Source organism: Chiloscyllium plagiosum, chromosome 6 (genome assembly GCF_004010195.1).
Source record: "Chiloscyllium plagiosum isolate BGI_BamShark_2017 chromosome 6, ASM401019v2, whole genome shotgun sequence".
NCBI classification, from domain to species: domain Eukaryota; kingdom Metazoa; phylum Chordata; class Chondrichthyes; order Orectolobiformes; family Hemiscylliidae; genus Chiloscyllium; species Chiloscyllium plagiosum.
In genome coordinates, this window is record NC_057715.1 from 26,345,375 (window position 1) to 26,356,036 (window position 10,662).

A 10,662-nucleotide genomic window follows, 5' to 3' on the forward strand; every position below is an offset into this window, starting at 1 on the left:
TGGAAAGCAGATTCTGGATCAGTGGTGCTGGAATAGCACAGCAATTCAGGCAGCATCCGGGGACAGGCAAAATCGACGTTTCGGGCAAAAGCCCTTCATCAGGAATAAAGGCAGAGAGCCTGAAGCGTGGAGAGATAAGCTAGAGGAGGGTGGGGGTGGGGAGAGAGTGGCATAGAGTACAATAGGTCAGTGGGGAAGGAGATGAAGGTGATAGGTCAGGGAGGAGAGGGTGGAGTGGATAGGTGGAAAAGGAGCTGGGCAGGTCTTACAAGTCCGGACAGGTCAGGGGATCGAGTTGCTGGAGGTTAGAAGCTAGGATGAGGTGGGGGAAGGGGTAATGAGGAAACTGTTGAAATCCACATTGATGCCCTGGGGTTGAAGTGTTCCGAGGCGGAAGATGAGGCGTTCTTCCTCCAGGCATCTGGTGGTGAGGGAGCGGCGGCGGAGGAGGCCCAGCGATTTTGCCTGTCCTCGGATGCTCCCTGAATTGTTGTGCTCTTCCAGCACCGCTGATCCAGAATCTGGTTTCCAGCATCTGCAGTCATTGTTTTTACCTTTGAGAAGTATCCCAGCCAGACCCAGCCCTCACCCTATCCCCATAGCCCAACATTTAGCATGGCCAATCCACCTAACTTGCATATCTTTGGACTGTGGAAGGATTCCAGAGCAGCCGGCAGAAACCCATGCAGACACAGGGAGAATGTGCAAACAACACATAATCACCCAAGCTGGAATAGAACCTGGGTCCCCTGGCACTGTGCAGCAGCAGTACTAACCACTGAGCCACTGTACTACCCAGAGTTTCATGGAGGTTATCCTGCCATAGCCCACGGCAGATTTCTTTATGCCATCTTCTGTTGCCCACCACGTTAAATATGCATCCGAGCTTCACAGCAACATTCTATCGAAGCTCAGCATGCCAATGCATTGAGTTCTGACTTTGGAAGTCACTGATGTACACAGACTTTGGAGAACTGCGTAATTCCCTGACTGAGATCGAACGATGCACTTGACTGACTGAGGAGTATGCCTTGACAGATCAAAGTACCCTTTCATTTAACTAAGGATTGTTCCACTTTGACTTTCAAACACAGCCATTTGGTTGAGGCACACACAGTGTGTTTGCTCTGTAAGATTAGATTAGATTAGATTTCCTACAGTGCGGAAACAGGCCCTTCGGCCCAACCAGTCCACAGCGACCCTCCGAAGAGTAACCCACCCAGACTCATTTCCCTCTGACTAATGCACCTAACACTATGGGCAATTTAGCATGGCCAATTCACTAACCTGCACATCTTTGAACTGTGGGAGGAAACTGGAGCACCCGGAGGAAATCCATGCAGACACAGGGAGAATGTGCAAACTCCACACAGACAATTGCCTGAGGCTGGAATTGAAGCTAGGACCCTGGTGCTGCTAATCAGTGTAAAGTGAGCGAATGCTAAGAAAGCAAGCTAAAAGCCCCATGATGCATTCAACACAGGTGGATAAGATCCACACATCTCACAGTGCACACAGCAGTCTTGCACAGAATTACAATACAAGCTTTGGGTTAGCTCCAGAGTACAGTAGTGAAGTGCTGAAGCAAGTTCTGAGTTGGTCAGTGATCAGCCACAATGTTGTGGCGAGGCTGACAGTTTGCCGATACCAACTTCCACGGATGAAGCATGGAGACAGTCACTGCCACAGAGCATGACATGAGATGCTAGTGGATGAGGGTGAACATGGAAGCAGCCACAAACAAAAAAAGAACCACTCACAGGCCAGAAACATTCTACCAATAGTAACCTTGCTTGAGTGGAGTTTCTCACGATAATTCACCATTAGTGCCCTCTCCAGCCTGTGTTGCTACTCCAAGGTTCTTCTGAAGTTGATGCCCGCCGATCAAGGTGATCACTGTGCTGCTGCACTGACACACACATTCAGAAGTCACTGCTGTGCACAGACCTCAGAGGTCCATACACTGAGAGAATATTAGAGCGAGTACTGTGCATCATGTTTGATCTTTTACTGCATCCTCCAGGACTAAGATTTTGAGTGTTATAACTTGCTGATGTGCAGCATCTGGGATCTCAGTAAATGATGGGACAAATAAAATATCACCTGACCCAATTCCCATTCTAAACATCCTGGGTGTAAGTATTGACCAGAATCTGAGCTGGACTAGCCATGTAAAGACTGCAGGCTGCAACAGCAAGTTGGAGGCAGGGAATCCTGCAGCATCCAACTCACCTCCTGACTTCCCAAAGCCTGTCCACCATCTATAAGGTGCTTGTCAGGAGGGTGATGGAATACTCATCACTTGTCTGGATGCTTGTAGCTCCAACAACCTTCTGGGCTCCAGGGGCAGCTCAGATCCAATGAAGAAATTTAAAAAGGGAAAGGATTGAGGATTAAGAAAGAGCACAGTGCAGAGGAGGGTGAATTCGAGTCAAATTCTAAACACTGGCTTGAGAGTTTAAAAAAAACTTGTTTAAAATAGTACTAACATTTTTAAATCTCTAGGAACAATCTACCACCAACAAAAACAATGACACATCAACTAAAATTGGTTTCTGGGCATTCATGGTGATCATGTTGTTAAAAAAGCTACATTCACCATTCGTTACCAAAGTTTACTTTTTGTATCAAGTTTCATGTATAATTTGTGTAAATCCAACCAAGACCTTTGTATAAAGCAAACAGCAGGGTGGTGTAAAATATCAACACATTTCAGAGATCTAGAAATCATATTGTGCCTCTTTACCTCCTGAAATATTTGGCCAATTTGCACATTCTCAACAGCATGTACTGTGATCTCACTTATGCATCCAATAACAGAAGTCCAATACTTGAACATGCTGTGTTCAAAGATATCGGTTAAGATTTGTAGTGCAACAAATGCTGTATTTGCGTCAAAGTCCTTTTAACCAAGTCAGTCTTATAACCTGAACTGAAGTCAACTCTAGTTCTCTTTCAAAAGACTTCCCATCAGGTTTGTATCCTCTTAGTGAACTAAACACTAATATGAACAATGTCAAATTGAAAATAAAGGCTTCACTTTCTATATTTATAATAAAGTGTAATCTTTTCTTGCATTCTAAATGATTAGCGGGTTCTCTTTTCATAGTCTTTTGGCTCTTGGAATCTCAGTTTAGTCTCTTGTTTCCAGACCCCACCAGATTCATAGAGTCAGGTCCAGGGCAGAGACAGGGCTTCCCTTAGTTCTTAAAGGGTATAAGACTACCATATACAGTTGTTCTCTTTGAAACACTCCACTAGTAAACTTAGTATTGTGATTAATATGCCATTGAGAAATTATATGGAGATTAGAAGGTTGAACTGGCTAACAACTAACCTCAGTTGCTGAGCCTGTCAGGTCTTTCGTAATGTCTCAAGCCAAGATCAGCAAACTGAAAATATCAAGCATCTTAACAGCTGAGGATTCCCTGCCTTCCTTTTGAGGACAGATCGTTGCGGCACGGTGGCACAGTGGTTAGCACTGCTGCTTCACAGCGCCAGAGACCCGGGTTCAATTCCCGCCTCAGGGGACTGACTGTGTGGAGTATGCACGTTCTCCCCATGTCTGCGTGGGTTTCCTCCAGGTGCTCCGGTTTCCTCCCACAGTCCAAAGATGTGCAGGTCAGATGAACTGGCCATGCTAAATTGCCCATAGTGTTAGGTAAGGGGTAAATGTAGGAGTATGGGTGGGTTGCGCTTCGGCGGGTCGGTATGGACTTGTTGGGCCGAAGGGCCTGTTTCCACACTGTAATGTAATCTAAAATCTAATCTAATTGCACTGTTGATCTGAGAGGTTTATGTCTCTAATTTAGAAGCTGTAAGCTACTGCAAGGGTTGTGTCTAAATTTATACTTCTGATCAATTTCGGGGTGGAAATTTGTTAATCTATACCATTCTCCTCTTCACGATGTACTCTGATTGGAACAGCATGTCTTTACCCCTTGGGCACTACTGTCTTCTCAAAGGAACCTGGATTCCGATGTGTCAGAAGTAAGGCTTTGATTTTACGTCAATATTACAAAGGACAAGATAAATAAAGGTTTACAGACAAAAGAAGGTCTTCTACCTTTTTTCTCATGCTACTGTGACAGCTCCCTAAGATGGCAGTGGATCAAGAAGGCAACTCAATACCACCTTCTCAAAAAAACCAAGTTTGGTTAATAAATAGAGTCATATAATCAAACAGCACGGGAGCAGACCCTTCGGTCCAATTCGTCCATGTTGGCCTAACCAGTGACACAAATATCCCATGAATAAAATACAAAGAAAGACTTATATTTTAAAAAGTCATAACCATAACTATAATGCTAACATGCTTGACTAACAAAAATCTATCAATTACAGTCAATTTTCAATTGATACCTCAGCCTTGATGGCTTTTTGAGGGACAGTGCTACAGATTTACACTGCACTTTGAAATGCTGCACGATATCATTTTACCTCTTTAAGGACTGCACTAGGGATTACCAATTTACAACCTGGGTTAGGCAATGAAACATCTTCTAATAAAATGTATGGAGAAGAAATGAATCTTGAAAATGGAGTTGATAGACAAGTCAGTTGATAGAACAATATCGAGTGTGCGGTGCTGGAAAAGCACACAAGTCAGGGAGCATCCAACGAGCAGGAGAATCAATGTTTTGGGCAAAAGCCCTTCATCAGGAATCAGCTTTTGCCCGAAACACCGATTCTCCTGTTCTTTGGATGCTGCCTGACCTGCTGTACTTTTCCAGCACCGCACTCTCAACTCAGATCTTCAGTGTCTGTAGTCCTCACTTTCTCCTGAGTGACAGAACAGCACGGTATAGCATCCAAAGCTCAATTTAAAAGACTGCAAAGTGCTGATTAAGGTGAATGAGAAGATGGCTTTTCCCACTTAGCTGCGAGAACAGCAATAGGCAGCCAAAGCCATCATTGGTCTATAGCAGCCATTGTACCTAGAAAAATACAAATATTTCTTCAGAATACAATAACAATTATATCAAGATGTAACCTCCTAATACTGGGAAACAGATTGTCCTAATATGCATACTGCAAATTGAAGTCTGTCACCTTTGTTGGCAATTTATTGTAGCAGTTTCATTGCTTATATTCACTTTTATTACAAGAAGGGCAAGTGCAGACACCACACTGTAATTCCATGCTAAGCCACCAGGAAATCTCAAGGATGTTTTTTTCCTTCTTGCATATGGAGTAGCCAAGTCATTTATGGACTTGTTAGAAGATTGGATTCAGTACATTTGAACTAGGGTTCCAATGAAACAGTTCTCTATTTACTTTCTTGGATCTCATACACCTTTTGTCATAGCAAGTGTCTAATGCTTGCATCTGGGAAATCTCTCATATACTGTGCAACATATTCAGACATTGAACATGGTTCCTGTGGTTTCACTTAGCTTGTGTGCCACATTTCAAATCATTTTGTTTTCGATTTAAATAGGATCTGGTGATCTGCATAGCAGCAAAAATGTATTGCAAACAAACAGGATCAAAGCTGTGATTTTTCAACATCATGATGCTGGTGGGTCTTCTGCAGAAAGCTCTATGAAGGTCAGATTGTATTTCTTTCAATTTTCCTTATCAAAGTTTTGTCTTGGATTCTTGAAAACATTCTTCTTCCCAGGCCATTTTTAAAATTTGTTGCAGCAGGAGATAATCCAGAAGTGAAATGGCTCATTTCCGTACATTAAGGTTACAAACAGTTGATATATTATTTAGTTTTGTCCATGTACTTGTCTAACTGCTTACTGCTCATTGCTAGATTTAATTGTGATAACATGTTTATTGCTAATGCCTAAAAGTAAGTAATTATATAACTTATCACGTTGGTCAATTTAACTAAATTGTTTTTTTTTCCAATTCAATTCAATGCATCATCTCTCCTGGGAAAAATGCTTACTTTTTGCTTGGTATCCAGAACTAGAGGGCATAGGTTTAGGGTGGGAGGGGAAAGATATAAAAGAGACCTAAGGGTACTTATAAAATACTTTGGTTTTGCAAAATATTCAAATGCCTTCAAGTGAAATGGTGACTGAAAACCTATTTGCATTGGACATTTTCATTACACTTGTATAGTATTTCAAATTCTAATGTTGTCCGATAAGTTATTTTTATGCTCTTACCTTTCATTTGACTTCTGCCATCCTCCAACATTGGGAGTACAATGGTTGAGTTGAGGTTCCTCTGAGACCTCATGGCAGTGTAGACCACAGGAAGAGACTGTACAACCACTGGAATGCGATGTACATGACTCAGTTTGCTGGACTGAAAGTTCATTGGATTTGAAGGTGGCATTGGATGGATTATGTGCAAGTATTGTTGGCCTCCAATAGCTGGTGAAGATGCCACAATGGAGCCTGATGCTAATACTGTTGACATTCCTGATGATGAGGACACCGATGTAATCACAGTTGGGGATGAAGTCAATCGAGGAGAGCAAGAGGACATTGAAGAGACTGAGATTGTTGTCACTGAGCTGGGTGAGGACTGTGATGACGATACTGCTGTTGGTGATGTTCGGGCTTTGTTAATGGACAAGTCCACTGGCTCAGTTTGCGTCTGATATTGATCGGTGGAAAGTAAGTCCTCTGGAGGTTCTGCTTTCATATTATTAAGCAGGATTGGAACAGCTTCCATATCTGAAAAGTTAGGGGTTCGTGGAGACTGTTAAAATAAAACAGAAACAATAATCACTTAGTTTTTTAATGTTAAAGAAATATAGAAAAAAGTATTAGTAACTGTAAAATTTTAAAGGAACATGTTTGAAGATCAATACATAGGAGAAAATTTGATGAAATTATTTGCAGCTGAACTACTTAAAAATACATATATGCACTGTCACACAAATAAACGTAATTCATTTTATCCATCTTTGTTAAAATGTTCACAAAGCTAATACAATTTCCAACATTCTGATAGACACATGTTGAACTGCAGATTGCAAAAATGTTGGATTGAAAGATTAACTTTGTTAAAATTTAGCTCAGAAACATCATTACTTTCCATTAGGTCAATTATTATCTCCCACAAATTCTGGTTCCCTGTAAATGATGGCGCTGTCTCTTGTCTCCCTTTTAAATAATAAAGGAAAAGTAAATTAGAGTAAAAGTTCTGTGGTTGTGGAGAGTGGATGCAGCTTTATGGTTGAGGAATATTTGTGCATTGGTCAGAATTTTGGCCAGTGAATACCCATACTTTTGAGATGTCCAAATGCCAAAACAAGAACAACAAATACTCAATGCTTACCTCTAATCAATGCCGAGGAATTAAAGTCAGTTAACTGCAGGTTACCAACAGGGTTTCACTAGGTGATTAGGAATTGATCCATGGTTGAACATATATCTCTCTGAATCAAGTGCTCCCATCACCAGGACTTCCATCACCTAACCTGTACTAACAAAAACGTACTGAGACGGTAACTACGGCACGATCTGTTACTTCTCCTAATAACCAAATATATAATAGAGCTTTTGACATTATGCTGTCAATATAAAACAAATTGGACAAAGACGTTCACATGCATAATATGCACTTTGCTCTTCTTTAGATCATCCTATGTTTGTGTTGAGCATTAGGTTGTGGTTGCTTGGTTGCTGGGTTGATCGTTTGTAACAAATCCCACAGGAATTCCAACCAAATCTGTATGTTCATCTGAGATCACTTACTCATTTCTAAGTGTTTACCTCTTGGCATCTAAAATGGTAACATCTAACTGTAAAGCAGCAAAGGAATCAAACTCTGGGATACACGCACATAAACACAATGTGTTTATCTCATCTGAAGCCCCCTCCTCTGTTATTTTAGTGGAGTCAATATCTTCCCCAGATAGCCGAAGGAAACATTTCAGAAAAACAAAATTCTAAATCTTAACTCTCATTTTGCAGTTTTAGGCCCAAACGGATTTGTATCAGGGCTCGTTGGCTGGATTGTATGGAGCAGGACCAAGTTCTCACAATCTCTCTCCAAAATCTACGGCCTCCCACCACCACAACCCTGGAAGGTAAGTTGGCAGGCAGTGGACACAAATCTGAAGGAGCCTGTCCCATAGCCATAATACACTGGGTGATGGGCTAACCTAGCTCACAAAGGGACAGCGGGAAGCCTGCAGTGGTGGAAATCCCACCCTTGAAGCTGCCAGACAAGCAGCCTGGCTGACAGCTCTACCAGCTCTAGGCCAGTAGTGGGCGCTGCTGAGGCAGCAAGAAGGAGCAACAAGAAAATGGCTTCCAGCACAGGTATATCCTCAACCTTTAAAGATGGGGAAAATGGACTGCTCAATTCCTCTCCCCTTCCCTTGCTAGTTGTGTTATAACCAGATAGCACCTATTTCCTTGGTAATCAGCTAAACCGAACACTAGTTATTGATTTGAATACGGTGGCAGGGCAGCTAACTTTGGATACCCACCCATTTGCTGTGATATGGAGTCTAGTTTGGGGGTAGGCAGAAAGGCTTGTCAGTCATTTTACATGCCCCCACCCCTGGCAAAACATGTTCAGCAGAGGGGTCTGCCACATCAGTCACATGTTTAAAAACAAAAATATGAACAAAAGGATATTGATTATATTCAAACGGAATGCTGGTCATTTGCATTTTTAAAATAAATTCCGTCCATTGTTATTTTTTGACTAATCTAATGATGTCCCGACATATCTACCTTAGCCTTTTGAATGCTGCAGCCAAATTAATTGTCTGCTCTGGAGACTAAGGCCCATTAACATTGGGGGCGGCACGGTGGCCTTACAGCACCAGGAACCCCGGTTCGATTCCCACCTTGGGCAACTGTCTGTGTGGAGTTTGCACATTCTCCCCATGTCTGCGTGGGTTTCCTCTGGGGGCTCTGGTTTCCTCGCACAATCCAAAGAAGTGCAGATCAGGTGAATTGGCCATGCTAAATTGCCCGTAATGTTAGCTGCATTAGTCAGGGGTAAAAATAGGGTAAGGGTCTGGATGGGTACTCTTCAGAGGGTCGGTGTGGACTTGATGGGCCGAATGGCCTGTTTTCATACTGTAGGGAATCTAATCTAACAGCAATGATTCTTGATGGAACTTGGAGGAAAAGTTCCATGAAACATCACCAGGATTACTTCTGTGATCTGCCTTCGGAAGACTTTATGCAAAGGGGGAAAAAAATACACTTTTATACCAAGTGTTTTAACCAATTAAAAATTTACAAAGTTGTCTTCACTTCCATTATGGTAGGAATTTTTACAGATAAATTTTAATGTCGTAAGCGTATCTCATTGCTCAAGAACTGAATTTTGAATAAGACAATCATGCTCAACAATTTTAAGTGAGTCCAACAAATAATGTCACTGTTCAAATAGAAATATTTTAATTAATGAAAGTATTTGTAAAGTTTATTCAGCTGGAATGAAAAGAATGTTAACCTTCAACACAGTTCTCAGTGATTGATTGTTTAAAAGTTGGTTCATGGTTTTCTACAACCCTTTACACACTGTGCGTGTGTTTGAATCCTACCTATTTACATATTTATACCATCACAAATTATTGGTTCAAATTCAGTCCGATTGATAGCATTGCTCCCAGTTCAGGTGTTCCTGTGTAACCTTTCTTTCAAGATGGAAAATATTTCTAGGAATGTGGATGAATGGTTGTTCTTTTAACACCTGACTCTTGGGATGTCCCCAAGTTCTTAAAATGTAAAATGTTGCAACAGTCCAGTTCAGGTGCTCTGCTCACCCACTGGGAACAGTCACCATGCTAACTGGCTAAACTAGTCAGACGTAGAGCTGAAATGTCTCAGACCGAGTTGCTGGGCCCTAACAAGTCTCAGCACAGAGCTGCAGAAGAGGCATAATATTGGACATCATGATTCCAAGGTTAACAGGAAGAAACTCACAGAAGGAAATTTTTAATGGACAATGCGGTGATCTCCTACTGGAAGTACAATACTTACAATCAAAAACTCTGTCCATAGTAAGTACAGCCTAACCAAGGTATGATACATATTTAATTAATCCGCGTTTCTTTTAATACTGTTCCTATTAAAAATTGATTTCAGTGATTTATTTGCATATTAACAGCCTTGTTAAATTTCATTGCGCCTTTTAATGATTTGAGAATGTGTCGCTCTTTAGTTCAGGGGTGGCCAACCAGTTAATGTGGGTTGAGGTTGGCAGGGAGGGGCGGGGGTGTGGAGGGTTTGGAGGAGGCAACGAGTGAGGCACATTTCAATTTTTCTCTTCCTCAGGGGTGGTAAGTAGACTTCAGAAAGATGAGGATGCCGCAACTATAAACATGACCCAATAAACTTTCACGACCAACAGGTTGATAATGTAAATATTAAAGTGTGGCAAGCTGCAAGGCTTAATCACAAAGCCAATTTTTTTTTGGTTAAGAAGCAGAACAAGAGAAAGAAAAAGAATCAGCCCAATTCATGAGGACCAGGGAAGGAGGAGGTGACCGAGGCCGAGCTAAGGAGTTAAGTGTGACAAACCTTGTGCTGTCTCTGATAGGGCCACTCTGAGCTGAAGCTGACAAAACTCACATGAAAGCAGGGGTTGGAAGTGAGCCTGGAGTTTTCTCCTCACACACCCTGCCCTCCCTCCTCTCACGCACCCTGCCCTCCCTCCTCTCACGCACCCTGCCCTCCCTCCTCACACGCACCCTGTCCTCTCACGCAGCCTGCCCTCCGCCCTCTC

At 42.1% G+C, this 10,662-nt stretch overlaps 1 protein-coding gene across 5 annotated transcripts in view; it reads right to left on the reverse strand.

Moving 5' to 3' along the window:
* Positions 1-10,662, reverse strand: part of klf12b (Kruppel-like factor 12b) — a 280,995-nt gene that overhangs the window by 84,932 nt on the left and 185,401 nt on the right. For 4 of the 5 annotated variants that reach the window (XM_043691384.1, XM_043691386.1, XM_043691383.1 and 1 more), the window contains one exon: positions 6,123-6,663. In XM_043691384.1, coding sequence (XP_043547319.1) covers positions 6,123-6,663 — 541 coding nt within the window. Of the gene's footprint in view, positions 1-6,122; positions 6,664-7,245; positions 7,348-10,662 lie in introns of those variants that run through there. The other variant, XM_043691387.1, reaches the window with a different exon arrangement.